The sequence below is a fragment of the Artibeus jamaicensis genome, unplaced genomic scaffold, assembly GCF_021234435.1.
Source record: "Artibeus jamaicensis isolate MK-2021 breed Jamaican fruit bat unplaced genomic scaffold, CSHL_Jam_final contig_233, whole genome shotgun sequence".
Lineage (NCBI taxonomy): Eukaryota > Metazoa > Chordata > Mammalia > Chiroptera > Phyllostomidae > Artibeus > Artibeus jamaicensis.
Window position 1 is genome coordinate 11,148,108 of NW_026521486.1, and position 17,866 is coordinate 11,165,973.

Genomic DNA, 17,866 nt, shown 5'->3' on the forward strand with positions numbered 1-17,866 from the left:
TGGTCCCTGGACCAGTAGCATCGGAGCCATCTGGTCACTTGTTAGAAATGCAGAATCTCAAGACTGACTCGGCCCCACTGAATCGGAACTGGCCTTTAAGAAGATCCCCGGAGACATGCAGATGGAGTGAGTTTGAGAGGCACTTCCTTACACTATTGACGAAATGCTTGGAAGTCGGTCGGTCACAGAAGGACCCTGTTGTGGACGTGAGAGATCATTTAGCCCATGTGGGAGCGGTGGGCCTCAGTGAACCATCACCAATGCCCACCTGCGGGGCTAACGCCAAGGACAGTCTCACGTCTGTGCTGTAGGACAAGGAAGTCATGCCCAGCTCTCGGGAGGCGCGATTGTTTTCTGGGAGCTACGCGCAGAGTCAGCTGCCAGGGCCAGGCTGCCTTCCTGCCACGCTTCCTGACGTGCTCATCATGTATTCGGTTACCAGGACAGGGGACCCTGGGGAATACTAGGCAGTGATAAAAAGTACAGATTCCTGATACATGCGATGTCCTTGGGTGGATGTCAGGGGCATCGTGCTGAGTGAATACAGCCACCTAGTGTGTGTTTCCATTTATATGACATTCTCAAAATGCCAAAATGCCAGGGGTTGGGGATGGTGTGTGTGTGGGGGGGGGAAGGGAAGGAGAGACTATGAAAGGGCAGCGTGAGAATCATGTGTGACGAAACGGTGAATGTGGCAGTCAAACGCGCATCGTAAAGCGAACTAGACACACGCACTACACCAGCGTCATTTTCCTGGGTTTGATGTTGTGCTGGACAGTCCATTGGGGGCACCCAGGTGCAGGATACACGGGACCTCTGTGTTATCTTTGCAGCTTCCTGTGAATCTGCAGGGAGATGTAAAAACAAAATGTAAATGAACACCGCCAAACCAAAAGGAGATGGGAGTCATGAGACCATCACTCGGTGAGATGCATCCTTATAGTGAGATATCCTTGGGGCCTGTGGGATTTTCCCAAGCCCTCCTGGGTGCAATGTGGGATGTCCCATCACACGGAATAGTGGTACCACCGTGCTCCGATACACGGATGTAGTGAGGGGTGTGTGCGATGTCCCGGTCTTGTCACACAGAACATCAGCTCAGAGGACTCTCGTTTAGAGTTGAGGAAACGGGTCCAGAGTGGAGAGGAGCCAATGCCACTCAAGCAGCCAGTGCAGCCACAGACCCGCAGGTGAGACCTGGTGCCCAGCCCAGGGCCCCTCTGTGACACCACCCGCCTCCTCTCTGTCCAGTGATTCGTCCCCGAGGTTTGAGATGGCATTAAGATTCTGAAGTCCTCCGAAAGAGTTAACTCTAGGATGCAGCATCTGAAGAGCATATCAGTGATATCAGGCGTCTCTTTTAATTGCCTATTCACGCCGACAGATTGTCTTTTCACAGTCAGAGCTAAACTTGGAGACGTGTCCTCTTTCGGGGCACTTGTGATCGGACGGCCTCATCAGCCGTGGGAACTCACGTGCGATGTGACTGCCGAGGACCAGTTCTATTTTTTCCTACCAGCAGGAAGTTTAAAATCTGCTGGCTTATTTTTAAAGAGGGTGAAAAAATAGGCATCCCGTCCGCTTCCGCAGGGGCCCTGTCCAAAGGCACGTGCTGCTTGATGCAAGGCTCCGGCCAGCTGGGGGGACCCACGGTGACAGGAAGGTCCAGCAGGGAGTGTCTCACACACAAGTGGCAGAAAAGGACACGGGCCTGGCAGCTGCCTTGAGGAGGACAGTGACCCTGGGTTTTTACGGAGTTGACATCTAGCAGTTTGTTTCATGTGGGGACTTGTGACTACTCCCCTCCTCTCCAAAGGGCCACGGTCCCCAGTACTGGACTGAAAGTTGGGGCTCCAGTGGGTCTGGGACCTGCTCAGTCATTTGGGGAGCTTTGAGCTGTAGACTCATGACATACGAGTCACAGAGGCGTCTCACATTCCTGAGAACACGAGGAGTTTGGGGGAGCTACTGCCTGCAACTCTAATGTAGGAAACAGTATTTACATGAAAGGTAATGTAGTTGAACTTGGCTTCCACTGACAAACTTTTTCTGATCGCTGACTTTGTGCAAAGCACTGTGCTAGGAACCAGGACTGCAGTAGATTTCTCCAGGGACCATTTCCCCACGTCCCCTGGATAAGTAACAAAACCCCGGAGGATCACAAAGCACCATGAGGAGTTGCTGTAGAAAGTTCTGGGAATGAAGGGCAAAATCGTTAACCTTCCTTTCATTGTGTGAGGCGTCAATCTTGCCCCCTCTGCTCAGTCTTAGAAGGTTGCGAGGCTTTTTCTCTGCTGCTAACGGAGTAGGACCCGTATAAAATCCCTCCTCAAATCCTCCCGACAACCCCGGGAACGAGTGAGGTTTAAACCCAATTCCTCACAACAGGAGAGGAAAACTAGGTAGAGTAACCTGTCCAGTGTCTCCGAGCTGGTCCGGCTCAAGTCGGGCTGGACTGGAAGGCTTCTAGGCCGCAAGGAGCCGGAGTGTTGCTCCGGTTCCAGCTCCCTGACTTGAGCCCTTGAGCCCAGAAGCCCAGGAAACAGTCTGCTGGCCTTGGAGGGTGTCTGTGTAGGGCTGGTCGGAAAGGGAGTTCGAAGTGGTGGGCGTGACCCCTTCTGCAGCCATTCAGCTGTGACTCCAGCTAGAGAGGGCGGTGGGGAGGTGAGCACTGGATTTTTTGAAGAAGGCTGGGCCCCCGGGGACTGGTAAAATAGGAGATTTTCTTAAAGAATTATCTAGAATTCTTACCCCCTTCACTCCCACGACCTGGGATTTTCGTAAGACACCGCTGGTGGGTAAAACAGCACCCAGCCAGAGAATACTTTCTGTGTGGGGCTTTCACAGGCAAAAACAACATGAGCTGCAGAAACAGAAGCTCAGAGCTACAGACTCGCAGGGGTGGCGGTCCCAGAGGCCTCCATCCCACCCTATCTACGGGGTGGCCGCACCGCAGCCTGGGCCCTGCCTGAGCCTGGAGCTCACACCTTGGTGTCACTTTGGGTGGAGGATTCCCCTTCTTTTGGGGAGAACGGAGGACACTCTATGGAGGCTCAGTCACACGCGGGGCACACTGCGGGGCAGAGGCAGCAGACCCTTTGAGTTTCTTCAGGTGGCTGCTGCCGCACCCCTTCCAGTTTCTCCTCCCACAGGGAAGGAGTGGGGGGAGCTCCGGGGCAGGCAGGCTCCGCCCTCCCCCGCCCTCAGGTGCTAAGGGGCCCTCTCACAGGCTTCCCTAAGGACTGAATGACAAAGCCACCTGCCAGACAAGAAAAAGGCACAGGCCTAGCCTACACTGGGTCTTTCCAAAAGGAATGAATCAAATGATTCCTCAGCCTGAGGCTACTCAGAGAATGTTGAACAGTCAAAAATCGACCTTCTGTTGTCCCGGCCTGACTGGGAGTTCTGGACCCAGACACTTGGTGCTTGGGTGCCTTCTTGAAGAAGAAATAGACCCTGACTGCAAAGCAGTGACACGGGCAGCTGACAGGCCTCACTGGCCCAGGTCTCCTGGGGCAGCCTGGGCCCTTCCTGGGCTTCCTGCTGGCCCATGTGGGTGAGCCGTGGGAGTCAAATCTCCACGCAGACCTGAAGACCTGGGTGAGGCCCAGGACGGGCCAGGAGCCAGAGAAGACCAGCTGGGGACTTGGGCTGACCTCAGTGAGGATGACTCCCATGCTAGAGCCGCTTGTCCCTAACTAACTCCCACCCCAGAATGTGGCCTTGGTGGGCACATGTCAGGTTGAGAACTTGTTTTTCCCCATTCCCCACCCTTAAAAGCTTCATCAGGGCACAGAGATGACAGCCAGAAGGTGCCCCCTGCAGGCAAGTTATCGACAGCAGGCTGAGGCACTAGGACAGGGGCCCCGGTGGTGGCCCTTGTGTGCCCTCTGTCTGACAGGAATGCGAGGGCAGCAACCAGAGGTGGGTGCAGACCCCGGAGAACAGAGCTTGTTCAGCTCTGCGCGGATTGGCCGAGTGGCCAGGCGGTGGCTTGCTGTCAGCGACACCAACGTCCGTCCAATGTCATTTCCCTCCAGTTTTTCTGTGGGGCCACGTTTTCTAATCTCTTAACTGAATGACGTTCTCAGGCTCCATCTGCTGGGTAAGGAGCTCACTCGCAGCAAAGAGTGGGCAGAGGACATGAAGAGACGCTTCTCCAGGGAAGACATACAGAAGGTCCACAGACAGGAAACGATGCTCAGTGTCACTAATCGTCAGGGGAACGCAAATTAAAACTACAATGAGATACCACCTCACACCAGTCAGAAGGGCTATCATCAATAAACCAACAAACACCAATGCCGGTGGGGATGTGGGGAAAGAGAACCTTCATGCGCGGTCGGTGGGAATGCAGACCGGTGCAGCCACTGTGGAAAACAGAACGGAGATTTCCTGCAAATCTAAAAATAGATCTACTGTAGGACCCGCAACTCCACTTCTGGGTATTTATGTGAAGATAACAAAAACACTAATTTGGAAAGATCTTTGCCCTGGCTGGTATGGCTCAGGGGATGCAGTGCCGGCCTGCAAACCAAAGGGTTCCTGGTTCGATTCTCAGTCAGGGCACATGCCTGGGTTGAAGGCCTGGTCCCCAGTAGGGGGCATGTGGTTACACATTGATATTTCTCTCCCCCTTTTCCTCTTTCTAAAAATAAATAACTAAAATAAAATAACAAAGATTTTCGCACCCCCACATTCACTGAAGCATTATTCACCACAGCCAAGACAGAGAAGCTGCCTAGGTGTCCATCAACAGATAAATGAAGATGTGAGATACAGAACACACACAATGGAACATTACACAGCAATAAAAAAAGAATGAAATCTTGCCATTTGCACCAACATGGAACCCAGTATGGGCTAAGTGAAATAAGTCAGACAAAGACAAATACCATGTGGTCTCACATGTATGTGGGATCTTACAAAACAAAACGAACAAACAAAAGAAAACAGACTCACAGAAACAGAGACCAGAAGGGAGGACTTAGGGTTGGGTGAAGGAGGGGCAGGGAAACATTGTCAATAACACTGTGACAAGTAACACGGTGACAGATGATCACTAGAATCAGTGGGGCGATCGCACTGTAAGGTATAAAAACATCAAATCACCATGTTGCACACCTGAAACTAATATAATCAATATAAGAGTATAAAGCAACTATGCTGAAACCAACAAATTAAAAAGAGCTCACTTGTGTATACGAAGGATGTGCGGTTTGGGAAAATCATTTAATGACAGAGAAAGCACACCAAGCTATAACAGGAGCCCATCAGGTGTTGCCGCTGTACAAGCCAGGGCCCAGAGACCCTGAACTCACACTGGACAGTCACAGGGAAGTCAGTCTCGGTTAAGGGAACATCCACGGAGCGTCTCTGAGGACATGGAGGAGCAGGAGACAGTGACGAGTCACGCACGTGCTGAGTGTCTGTCACTTGGATGCCTCTGTAGTCCTTTTCCTTTCTCATTTGATGGCAGGGCTGAGGAGGTTCGTGAATGACCAAGTGGAAGAGAGGCCTTGTGTATCAGCATCACAGGAGAACCGGGACTCAAGGCAGATGTGGCCTGGGTTCTCCATGGGTCACACCCACGAAACAGCACAGCATCGGTCCTCTGAACGGCAGCTCCTTGGAGATTTAGGGTGTGTGCACAGCTTCCCGAAGGCATGCTAGGAAATAGGCTTATCACCACAACTTTGCCATCCCAAAGGGTACAAGTCATTCTCCTAGTTTTCATTGCATGTATCTATGTCTCAAATTAAAGGACAAGAAAAAAAAGGCAGCAACTGAAAAATTATTTGGAGCATTGTGGCACGTCACCAATCTCTTTTGCTTATGATACATGGCAGAGCAAATCGAACCCTGTCGTTACCAACTTTCATGATAGATAACCCTATACTGTACACTCTCCGAATACAGAAAGAATCCATCCTATTATACAGGCTTCATCTTGAAAAATAATCTAGCATAGTCATATTCTCTGGCTAGTAACAAACTATTAACATCTTCTGAGAATACAGAGAAAACTCCAGGATCACTAGTAAATTCTCTGACGTACCCCCCACCCACGCCCCCATTCAGCATCATCTAGGAACACATTTCCGCAAAAGCATCCCGGGCTCATTCATAATTAGGAAAAGAAATGGATATGGCCGTTTCACCGAGCAGACTGGCAGCGAGAGGTGATGAAGCATTTTTTTTTTACCTTGGCAAAAATGAAGCACAAACCTAACATCTCACAGGTTCGGGCCCATGCAAATGCATGATTTGTTATGTGGGGCTGTTTTAATGTCACCCCGAAACCACAATTAGCATGCAGGTCGTTTCCAGCTACTGAGTTAGAGTGAGTATTGGCAGTGCATCTCTTTTGTGTAACCATGATCACTAAGGCAAGATTATTATTTCACTTTGTCTAGAGTATCAGCAATATTTTGTCGGATGCAGGTTTATACAGGGTGGACCTGTGCCTTACTGTCTGTTTTGGTTTTGTTTTCTTTTTTTTTTTTTAAGAAAAAAAAAATCTCAAAACACAGATCCCTAAACACGATTCAGTTGAAAATGAACTGTTATGCTTTTAGAAATAGATTTTAAACTACAGGGCTGCCCTGTTTTTATTGTTTCTTCTTATGAACATTTTAAAAAGTCCCCACCCCTAAAAATTTGTCAAATTATTTCTTTGTTATTGGTAATGCGATCCTGGTTGACTCTTGATGGACTGCAGCTACGAAGGTTCTGAATGAGGAACACAACGCTCAGCAGTTAGCTCTTCCAGCTGTCAGCCGGGGACCCAAAGAACCTCTAGTTTCCCAATCCATCCTTTCGACAGTGGTCCCGGCAACAGGTGCTCAGCTACCCAGGGGTGCTTTCGGATGGGGTTCGCTTGGCTGCCCCATGTTGACCTTCAAGCTCGGGACCCAGCTGCGCTCCGATCTGCAGACTAGCGGAATGTCCTTCGATTTTCAACAGGAATTCATGGGAGCTGGGTTTGCCTGTCCCAGGGAAGCTGAGGCAGTAGAGGCAGCTCCATGGCCCCGCCTAGAACAGACGCCAGGTGAAATTGGTATGTTTGTGTGAAGCCAATGCAGCAGGAGAACTGGAAGGTCCCTGGGGAGCACTCCCTGCCCTGAGCATTTCATACAATGGAGCCTTTGGAGGATGACAAGTGGATCGACTGAATCCTGATGGCCAACGTCCTCTGTAAGTCCTGGAGCACATCCTGGCCCGTTCCTTCGCCGTTTTTGTCATATAGGAGCTGCTTAAATGCTTCGTTTTCAATGAGGACCATCATGTTTTTGAGAAAGTAGCCTTCACAGTACGCTGAGAGCTCTGTGACGCCAAGAAACTGTGGAGAGTGGGGAGGAAGCAGGAGATGGTCATGTTTCTGAGACGCACCTGATGGCTTCCACATGCAATAAGGGAGGGCACCTGTTCTGGCAGATCGACCGCAGACGTGGCCCTGACTCTCCTCCACCCTTTTCTGTATTCACATTCCTGGGACATGACTTTGCAGCCCCTCCTATCAAAGGGCTGGAGTCTCCCCCCACTGCCTGGTCTTGGGACCTGCTTGGGACAACAGAACAGGGTAGAAGTGAGAGTCACCAGTCCCGGGCTAGATTCGGGTGGCCATGCGTACATCCCAGCTCCTCCTCAGATCCCTGCATCCGCCTGTGTGAGTGACTACATGAGACTGAGGAGAGCCTACCCAGCTGCCCCAGCTGAAGGCTCTGACAGTGACAGAGTCCAGCGGGATCAGCACAGCCAGCTGCGACTGACCAGCCTGCTGACCTCAGAGGCCAGGCCTGCTGAGACCAGAAGAACCTTTCAGCCTTCCCGTCAGCTCACATGGGAAATAAGCACTCGCTGTGTTAATCACCGGGGTTTGCGTCTCTTTGTAACACTATAGATCACTGGCACATAGATGGAGCTGCAGACACAATTCTAAGGTCTTTAAAGTATTAACTCATTAAATTCTCACACCAATCCTACGAGGGAGCACTGCCTACTCACCCAGTGTCTTGAGGGCAGGGGGGAAGTCTGCTTCCAAAGAGACATTGGGAAAAGCCTGGAGATATTTTTGGTTGTCACCAATGGGGTGGTGAGTACTACTGGCATCTAATGGGTAGAAGCCAGGAGTGCGGCTGAACACCCCACGATGCACGAACAGCCCCACAGAGAAGAATTACACAGACTGAACCATTAATAGTGCTGAGGTGGAGAAACAGATCGACAGATGTGGTTTCTGACAGACTAAACCTGTACGGAGGGACTCCGCCTGCTCGGCTCACTGTTGCAAGCCCAAGCAGAGGGCTGGGCAGATGGCAGACCCTTAGTAAGTACTTGTGAATGTGTGAATGAATGGTTAACCCTCAGAGGGCTGAAACTAACAGCAAGGCTCTTGATAGCGTATGATGTGTCAGGCACCTCATCAGGCGCTTCCTATGTAGCTCGAACTTCCTTGAGGCAGGTACTATTATCACCTCCAATGTATAGATGAGGAAACGGTGATAACAGAATCACTTACAAAAATGCACACAACATGTCAAGGGCAGAACCAGGAACTGAACCCTGATAGTTCAAGGCCTTAGGTTGTGCTTAGTCTGTTAGGATGCTCTGCCTGCAGCCGGATGCCATTAATCGGAGGGTAGGAATTTAATTTCATGAGCACGTTTGGTGCAGGAATTCAAGTTTGGGAGCAGAAGCAAATGTGGATACATGGGTCGGCCAGCTGTCTTTAGTCCTTCTCTCTAGTGTTGAGGGGGAGAAACATTAACATGAGAGAGAAACATCAATCAGTTGCCTCTCGTACGTGCCCAGACCAGGGACCGAACCCGCAACCCAGGCACGTGCCCTGAGAATGGAACTGGCAACCTTTCACTTTGTGGGAGGACACCCGACCCACTGAGCCACACAGGTCTGGCTGCCCTTCTCTCGAGTTTTCAAAGCTCGTAGGTCTCTCTGTTACAATGAACTAGAGGCTCAGAACTTGGTTGTTAAGTGCTCCTTGAGATGGCACCCTGCTGCTTTATTTAGATGCTGAATCGCCCTTCCGAAAGCTCTAGGATTCGGTCCTTTAGACCAGAGATGCACGTTAAGGTGTTAGGTGTAGAACGCTGAGCTGACAATGAGGCAGTGCCAACAGGGTTACGGTGGAAGGAGCTGGAAGACCTGGATTCCAGGTGGGGCTGTCCCACCTGTCTGAATATGTGCCCAGGGCTGGGTCCCTTGGCCTCTGACTTTAGGTCCCTCCTTTTCAAAATGGGAATTACGACACCTGCCACACGGACCTGTTGGGGGATTCAGTGGAATGTGATTCCTGGCAGGACTGTGTCCTCCATCAGGCTCAGGAGGCAGGTCAGGAAAGGAGCTAAGGGAGGAGGCTCTGGAACCTGCCTGAGTTCTTACTGCAGACTTTGCCACTCACCAGCCATCTGCTGTTGAGAAGTGATGTAATCTCTCTGAGCCTCGGTATTCCTGTGCATAAAATGGGGATCATAATAATACCTAATCAGCTGTTGTTGGGATTAAATGAGATAATACCTGGGAGTGTTTGGAACACTGATTGTAATCAGCATAAATGTAAACTACACATTTACATTGAGAGTAAATGTAATACATGAGAGTAAATGAATTATTCTCTCAATTACTTATCTCCAGGGACCCACGTATACAATGAGGCCAGAGTGTGGTTAGGAGAGCTGACTCCGTCTATAGAACCCAGCTCAGCTAACTGGCTTGTACTCTTGAACTCACTGACATCATGTGCTAATTCCCTGAGCCGACAGTCCAACCGTCTACATAAAAACCACGTGCAACCAACTCAGTAATAACAAAACAATCTGATTTAAAAAATGGGCAGAGGATCTGAATCAATATTTTTCCAAGGAAGACATACAAACACAACAAGCCCATGAAAAAGATGTTCAACATTACTGATTATTAGAGAAGCGCAAATCAAAACCACAGTGAGGTATCACCTCACGCCCCTGAGAATGGCTATTAGCAAAAAGAGAACATAGAGAAGAGGGAGCTCTCGTGCTCTGTGGGCGGGACCGCAGATCGGTGCAGCCGCCATGCAGAACAGGAGGGAGGTTCCTCGTAAAATGAAGAAGAGAAGTACCTAACGATCCAGCTATTCCACTTCTGGGTATGTATCCGAAAAATACAAAAACACTAATTTGAAAAGATACACGCACCTCCATTGTCACTGCAGCATTATCAACCACAGCCAAGATATGGGAACCAAGATAGATACTATATCTATCAATAGATGAATGAATAAAGATGTGACATATAATATAAATAGATTTATATCATATATTATATAAAACTATTATATCACATGTAATATATAAAGTAGATATATAAAATGTGATATATATGGTATAAAATAAAGACAAAGAAGGAATCAGCAATTATACACACACACACAAATGCAACAGTGGAATACAACTCAGCCATGAAAAAAGAAATGTTGCCATTTGCAGTGACATTGATAAGCCTTAAGGTTTTCTTATGCTAAATAAAATAAGTCAGACAGAAAAGGACAAAAACCATCAGTTTTACTCATATATGGAACATAAAACAAAAAAGAAACAAATGCACCAACAAAACCACAAAATGAACCCACAGATGCGTGGTCGGCAGTGGGGGGTGAAATGGGAAAGGGGCTACCGGACGGTGCTGGATGGAAGCTGGAATGCTGGTAGTGAGCACGCCAGTACATACAGACAGCGAATTATAATGTGGTACACTTGAAACATGTAAGGTTATCAACCAATGTTACCACATATACAGAAATTCTTCCAAAGTGCTTGAGCAAACACAAAAAACATATGCAATCTTATGCAAGTCAAATCACCCCTCTGGGCCTCAGTCTCCCAAGCTACAAAATGAGAGGGAGAAACTATAAGGAACTGCACTCAGGGTGCACTTGGCAGGTGGGTGCACCAGGTAATTCTGCAGCCTCTGAATGGTGACTGGAAATCAGACACTTGTCTGTGTCCGCACAGCTAATTACTAACAGAACTGGGACCGAAACTCTCATCTCCTAGACCAATCAATGGTTGACAATCTATAGGCCTGTGGGCCTGGCCCACTACCTATTTTTGTAAATAAAGTTTTATTGGAACACAGCCACACCCATTTATTTATATATCATCTGTGGCTGCTTTTGTACTACAGTGGCAGAGGTGAGTGGCGTGGCCTGCGTGCACATACTGACGTGGCCCTTTACAGAGAAGGTTTGCTCTCCCCTGCCTTGGACTGTAATTTTTTCAAGGGCAGAGACCACGTCTTACTAATTTGTTATTCTGGTACATACAGTTCCCAGTGATAGTGGCTGCTCGATAAACACTAGGGAACAAAACCCTCATGTTCCTAACCTGTGTTCTTTGCATCACAGTGCATTGCTGAGCTCAGTGCATCCATTGAGATTCAATTTGATGATCACCTGCTCTTTTTCTTACATTGAAAGATGCCCTGAATGGGCCATCAAACGTTCCAGAGCCTCTATTTGTTAACTGAGCAGTTTGGGATGGCTTTGCTGGCTAAAAAAGGATGGCCATGCTGCGCATTTGTGGGGCGGGCTTCTCATCCGTGCGCAATCCCACAGCTGCCCCAGTCAGACATAGAACAGAGGCGACGTTGCCCCGGCCTTGCTGACACTTGGAACACAGTTGTTAGCATTTAAACAACTGGGGTTCCAAACCAAGGGTTTCCTCTCAGTCTCTTTTACTACATCAGCCTCAATTTGCAGCACCATCTGTCAGTAACAGAACCCGAGTGCAGGGGGCGCTGCGGTGTCCGCAGCCCAGGGGAAGCAGAGCAGAGGAAGAAGGGCAGGGTGCTGGCACTGCCTGGCGCTCCATGCCCTTATCAGGAAGAATGGATGTCTGCACCGGAAACACTCCAGGACGTGGCCTGGGAGGCCAAGGAAGGCAGCGCTCCGGCTGCAAAGGCACGCCAATGGAAGGGACAGTTCTCTGCCTGAGGTGTTCTAAGCCTGTGGCACAAACGTGCCCCCAGCCAGGGCTCCCGTTGCACTGGGCTGCATTATTAAATAACGAGATAGCTAGAGAAGATGTCTGCCCAGGAGCCTGAAGAGGTTAAAATGGGTTTGTGGGATGCAGGCCTTGCCACCAGGGGATGTGGGGGTGCACAGGGCAATCTGAGTGTCCATGGCTGGGGGGAGGAGGTGGGCAGAAGACCATGGACCGTTCAGGCTCTCTTCCTGGGTGGAGAGAGCCTTTCTGGATGCTGTGTCCCGAGAAACCAGAATTTGGTAAAACTGTCACTTTACCCAAACACCCAGTGGGTATATGCATGTGTACCTGGCTGGACTGATTTACTGGTGACTAATCAGAAAATCTTGGACTATCGAGGATTTGTGCAAATATTTCAAACACTCTTTAGGCCAGACAGGAAACACAAAGTTAAGAATCTGTGCTTTGGATGAGACAGGTCTAGGTTTAGACTCCTGGGTACGAACCCCAAAGAAAGGAAAACAGGGCCCTGAACACAGATTGGCCCATCCGAGCTCACAGCATTCAACGACATTCACAACAGGCGAAAGGTGGAAACAGCCCAAACACTCACGACAGGTGAATGGATAAACACAACGCGGTCTGTGTATAATGGAGTATTATTAGCCAGCCTTCGGAAGGAAGGAGACTTGGGCACATGCTATGACATGGATGAACCTTCAGAACACTGGGCTGAGCAGAATAAGCCCTCGCGAAAGGACAAGTACTGCATGATTCCACCTATACAAGGGATCTAGAGCCCTTGATAGATAAAGGAAAGTGGTGGTTTCCAGCAGCTGGGTGGAGAGGAAAGCAGGGAGTGAGGGTTTAATGGGGATGGAGTTGCAGTTTGGAGATGAAGAGCTCTGCAGACGGGTGCTGGCTGCACAAGAACTGCTCGCTTAGAAAGGGTTAAAACGTGAGTTTCGGGTTACATGTGTTTCGCCACAGTAAAAACCTCAGCAAGTTACTGCACCTCTCTCTGCCTGCTTCCTTATTCTGACAGGGCAGCGTTCCCTGCACAGGGCTGTGGGGAGGACGAACAGCAATGGTGCAACCAGGCTGTTTGCACGGGCACCTGCACATTCGAAGGGGTGGCTGAGTGTTGGCTTCAGAGAACGACACCGCAAACGCAACTTGATTTGGTGTGATGACCAATGAGAAAAATCACTCACATCAGCTGTCACTCACGTCAGGGGCAAGGGTACTGAACTCCAGTTATACGACCCATTTTGTTTTCATTGAATCCCTGATCGTATTTCGTTGTTTCTTCCTAGGAAATTCTAATCTCCCCTGCCTCCCCACCCCCGCCATTGGGGTGAGCACATGAAGCAAAGTGAAGGGGTCTCTGGACTCATTAAGCCTCTCAGTCCCTGGGTTCCCACTTGTGAAACGAACTAGATAAAGACCAGTGTTTCCGAAAGCTGGAGCGTGGGCTGGCCTTAGCACTGAAGTCACCCTGGGGGTTTGTGAAAAATACAGATTCTGGGGCCCGGCTGCAGACACCCTGCTGTGGCCAGGGAGGGGGCAGTGCTAAACAGACTGAGACTCTCCCCAGTGATTCTGAGTGGTAGTGTCCCGATCCCTCTGTCCCTGGCTCTCTCCAGTCCTGACACTCTGTTATCAACCTCACCCACACAGGAGAATCACCCAGGGAGCTCAGAAAAACACCTTTTCCCGGGCTCCACCCCCAGAGGCTGACTTAATCGCTCTGGGCTAGGTCTCAGGCACAGGGAGGCTGGGTGAGTATCCAGGTGAGTCTGCAGGGCAGCCATGCTGGCAACCTCAGCAGGAGAAGAGCAGGTGTCGCTCTCAGGCATGGGCCGGCACCACCCACGAAGCCACAGATGGGCCTCTCGCCAGCGTTTGAGTCTGCAGGTCCGGGGTGCTGTCCTAGAAGCTACATTTCTAACAAGTCCCCTGATGGTGCTGACGGTGCTAGGCTGGAGCCCACACTTTCACAGCCTGTCCCAGCACCTTGCTACTCCGGGTGTAGCTCTGGCCGGCAGCACAGGCCAACCCTGGGGGCTTCTTAGAACCGCAGGAGGCAGGGGCCACTGGGGCGGGGCTGAATGAGTCTGCAATGCAGTTCCCGTGCCTCCCAAGCCGTTGTTGGAAGCACAGAGTGGGTTCCTGCTCTCACTGTATTCTGGAGGGGGGATGAAGAGAGCAGGAAGCAGATCTTGGGTGGGGTGTCGGTGGGTCAGCACGCCCAGCGTTGGCGCTCCGCCTGTCTCTGTCTGTGGAGGAGGCCCCTCGCCCATGCGCCTGCGCAGTGTAAGCTCGGGTCGCCCGAGAGGTTGGTTACCTTGGCGTGGTTGTAAATATCCACGCAGTTGTCCGTGTTGATGCCCTTCGCACAGATAATCTCACAGTGTCGCTGCAGAGCCTCCAGCTGGAAAAATTTAGCCGCAGACACAAGCTAAGAACCATAAAAAAAGAGCCCATTAGAGGGTGGGAGGTGGGAGGAAAGGAACAGCGGTAATAAAAATCCTCCTGTTCCATAGTGGTGTCCTGAGATGAAGGGAGCGGAGACAGTGTCGGTGGCTCACTCTAAAGCAGGGAGGTAGCCCTAGAGGAAAGAGACACAGTGATGGACTCTATGGGGGGCGGGGTGGAAGGGAACCAACTTCACATCTATTACAGCTGAAGGTCAAGCACAATGTCTAAAACTGTTCTGTCCAGCATTGATGAATGGTCTTTGTGGGGTGACTCAGGACGTGGCCCCTCCACGACCTCAGAGAACAGGTGGCCGCCTGGCCAGCAGCCATAGGAAGGAGGTACAGGGTCAGTATCTGGATGTCCCAGCCCTCTCAAGGCCCCTGTGTCTTGAGGCTTCTGTGTTTATCATGAAGTATAGATTTTTGACACCCTACTCCCTCCCTAACCCTGTAAGTAGTGTCAAGGCTGGAGGTGGGGCACAGTCCCCCCTGCCCAACGCACTGTCATCGCCCCCCCCCCAACTGAGTGGTAAAGGGCATGCCCACATCTGCTGGTCTTTTCGGGGGGGAGGGGGCTTTCCCAATGTCACAAACACAAATGCAGCTGCCCGGCTTGCAGCTCCTGCGTTACCATATTATTCAGCAAGCTGGACATGGGTGCGGCTGGCTCCCTGTGTTCATCTAGGTCTCCGCTCCAGTGTCGCCTCCTCAAGAGAAGCCTGCCAGACCGCCTCGTCTCAGGGGGCCTCCCCCCATCACCGCCTGACCCCTGACCCTGTCTTTCACTTCCTCACAGCCCTTCTCACACCAGACACGACGTCATGCCTGTCGCCCTCCCCGGAGTCTGGGAGGGCAGGGAGCTCTGTCCGTGTGTCTCACTGCTGCATCCTGGCCCTGAGCACGGCGGGCGCGTGGCTGGGAGATGCTCATCAGAGCGCACGGAGAGAGCAACAGGCTTGGGGGAGGGGAGAGAGCTAAAGCAGGAGTTCCAAGGGACTGACTTCAGGGGGAGGACGGGGTGGGGTGGTGTGTGTGGCTGAGTGAACCGCCTTTTTTTATGGACAGACGACTTCTGTATTATTTATATGATCTAAATGTACCTTCATTATTTTGACTTAAAAAGAATTTTTTAAATGTTTACAAAAGAGCCTGTGTCCTCAGATGGCAGGCGGCCTGGTGTGGAGGTGGAGGAGAGGTGCCAGAGGGGCGGTCCAGAGAGACAAGGGCATTAACTCTCGGGGGGCGGAATGGGGAGTGACCTGGGGAGCTTTCATGGGGTAAGAAGAGGAAAAAAGGGGCCACACAGTGAGTGCACAGCCCCTATGGAACCCACTGTGTGCTGCGCACTATTCTAAGTACCTGATAGACGGGAACTCTTAAAATCCTGAAAACCCAATGAGGTAGATATTATTACCCCATTTTACAGGTGAGGAAACTGAGTCTCAGAGAGGTTAAATCACTGGTCCCAGATCACACAGTTCAGAAGAGGCAGAGCCTGGATTTAAACCCAGTCTGTCCTGGAGCCCACGCTTTGACTGCTGTGTGAGGTCTCCTCGTGATTGTGTCTGACATCTCCAATCAGCCAGGCACCCTAGACTTCAGACACCCGAGTTGGGGAGGGGGGTCCTGTCTCTCTGCTCAGGGCCAGAGTGATTTTGGCTTTTGGATCAAAGCTCCTAGCTTGGAGCAGGAAAACCAACAAGGGTTCCATGTCTTGGCAGGAGCAGGCGAAACCTTGGCCTTGGACAGAAAAAAGCAGGGACAGACAGATTCCCTGGCACAGGCTGAACTATCAAGGGCAGATGGGGGTCAGGGAACAGCCAGCCAAGGGGCTGCGGAGTGAGGGCCGGCCGAGTGCAGTGAAGCTAGGTGAGCTTTGTGATGGCTCTCGGCATCTGGTCAGAGACAGTGCTGCGAGCTGAGGGAGGGTTCCGGATGATATACTTCTCTCACAGATGACAAGGCAGGAGAAGTCATCCAGGATGGTTCCTGATGAGGCTGCTGAGCCCCAGCTGCGCTGGGAGACTCGCCCTCTCAGTCAATTTCCTGTACCCCACGGCCCAGGGCCAGTTAAAACCAAGTGTCACAGACAGGGGTTGGGCTAGTGCACGGAGCATCCCAGCCTTGGGGGCAAGGGGGCACGATGAGAAGCCTCTTCTCTGGGGGGGTGGGGTCTAAGGAGTCGGGAGGGCCCCAAAGCCTGCATCCAAACACAAACCCAATGTGGGTCCCCCAGACCTGCCACTGACATGCGCTGTGACCTGGGTTTGTGGAAGTGTCCCCCTGCCCAGCCCCCAGTGACAGGGCGGATTCCTTACCTCCATTACCTCATTGTTTTTAATGAGAAGGGACTCTGGGCCACCATAGTAGAGATACTGCATGACCAGCTGGAAGAAAGGACACAGTAAACAAAGCGTCAGTGACACAGACACAGCCGTCTTAAAGCGGTATTAAAACCAACTTCTTCTCCTGGAACCTTTCTTTAATAAAAGCCAAACCAACGACAACAGCCCCGAGAGCCATTTACAAAGCACTTCTGGGTCCTGTTATCTCATTCCCTTGAGGTTGGGCCCAGGACTTGAAATGCTGCTCCTTAGTGGAAATGCCCGGGGCTAACAGCATTTAAATGGGGCTGCCCCGTGCGGCCTCAGACTCTGCCAGCACAAGCCTTTTCTGCAAGGGGGTGCAACGAGCCGTCATTAGCCTAAACGACCTGGTTATGGAGTTGTTTTTCTTGGCAGCTGTCAACCTGCATGAAGCAGGGATTGGAATGGCGAGCACAGCCTCACGGAGGCGCCACACCCAGGTGCAGCCTCGGCCGCGTCTGGCTCTCGCCCGCGTGTGATGTTAAGCAGTCTTGGAGGTAGGGCATTCAAAGCAGCCTCATTAACTAAAATTCTCCTGTCAGCGTGGAAGCGAAGTGAACAGCCCCCTGGGAGTCTCCTTCTGGGTCGGATTCCGCCCAACTTGGCCTATTTCAAGCCACAAATGAGGCTTTTCTTCTTTTCTGGGGAAGAAGGCGGGCACAAAGAAAAGTCCCTGGGGCCTGGTCCCTGCCCCTTATAGGAGTCGGAGGCTCCTGTGGCCAGGACGCCTTCCCGGTCTGAAGCAACTACAGGCCTTGGTCCCTTAGACTGTGCTTCCCCACGATGGCGGCTTACTCGGTGGATCTGTTGAATTTGTTGGGTGCCTACTGCAAGACAAGTCTTCTCTCAGGGACCTCCCCAGTTAGTCCCAGGCCGAACGGTAGAAGTGCACGCCCCCTTCTAGAGTACTCAGAGAGCTGGGGACATGCCATTTTCCAGCATCTAGTTCAGGCTCTAGTGGCTGACTTTTAGGGAAGGCCCAGGTCCCCGCAGCAGGGAGGCTGTGAAGACCTAGGCCTGGGGATCAGCCAGGCCTGCG

At 51.2% G+C, this 17,866-nt stretch overlaps 1 protein-coding gene across 3 annotated transcripts in view; it reads right to left on the reverse strand.

Annotated features, from left to right (window-relative positions):
• Positions 1 to 618: 618 nt before the first annotated feature.
• The window catches only part of ABTB3 (ankyrin repeat and BTB domain containing 3), a 265,773-nt gene continuing 248,525 nt past the window's right edge, over positions 619 to 17,866 (reverse strand). For 2 of the 3 annotated variants that reach the window (XM_037160400.2, XM_037160396.2), the window contains 3 exons: positions 16,780 to 16,848; positions 14,329 to 14,442; positions 5,196 to 7,342 (listed from right to left, as the gene is read on the reverse strand). In XM_037160400.2, coding sequence (XP_037016295.2) covers positions 7,133 to 7,342; positions 14,329 to 14,442; positions 16,780 to 16,848 — 393 coding nt within the window. In that variant the 3' untranslated portion in view covers positions 5,196 to 7,132. Of the gene's footprint in view, positions 846 to 5,195; positions 7,343 to 14,328; positions 14,443 to 16,779; positions 16,849 to 17,866 lie in introns of those variants that run through there. The other variant, XM_037160398.2, reaches the window with a different exon arrangement.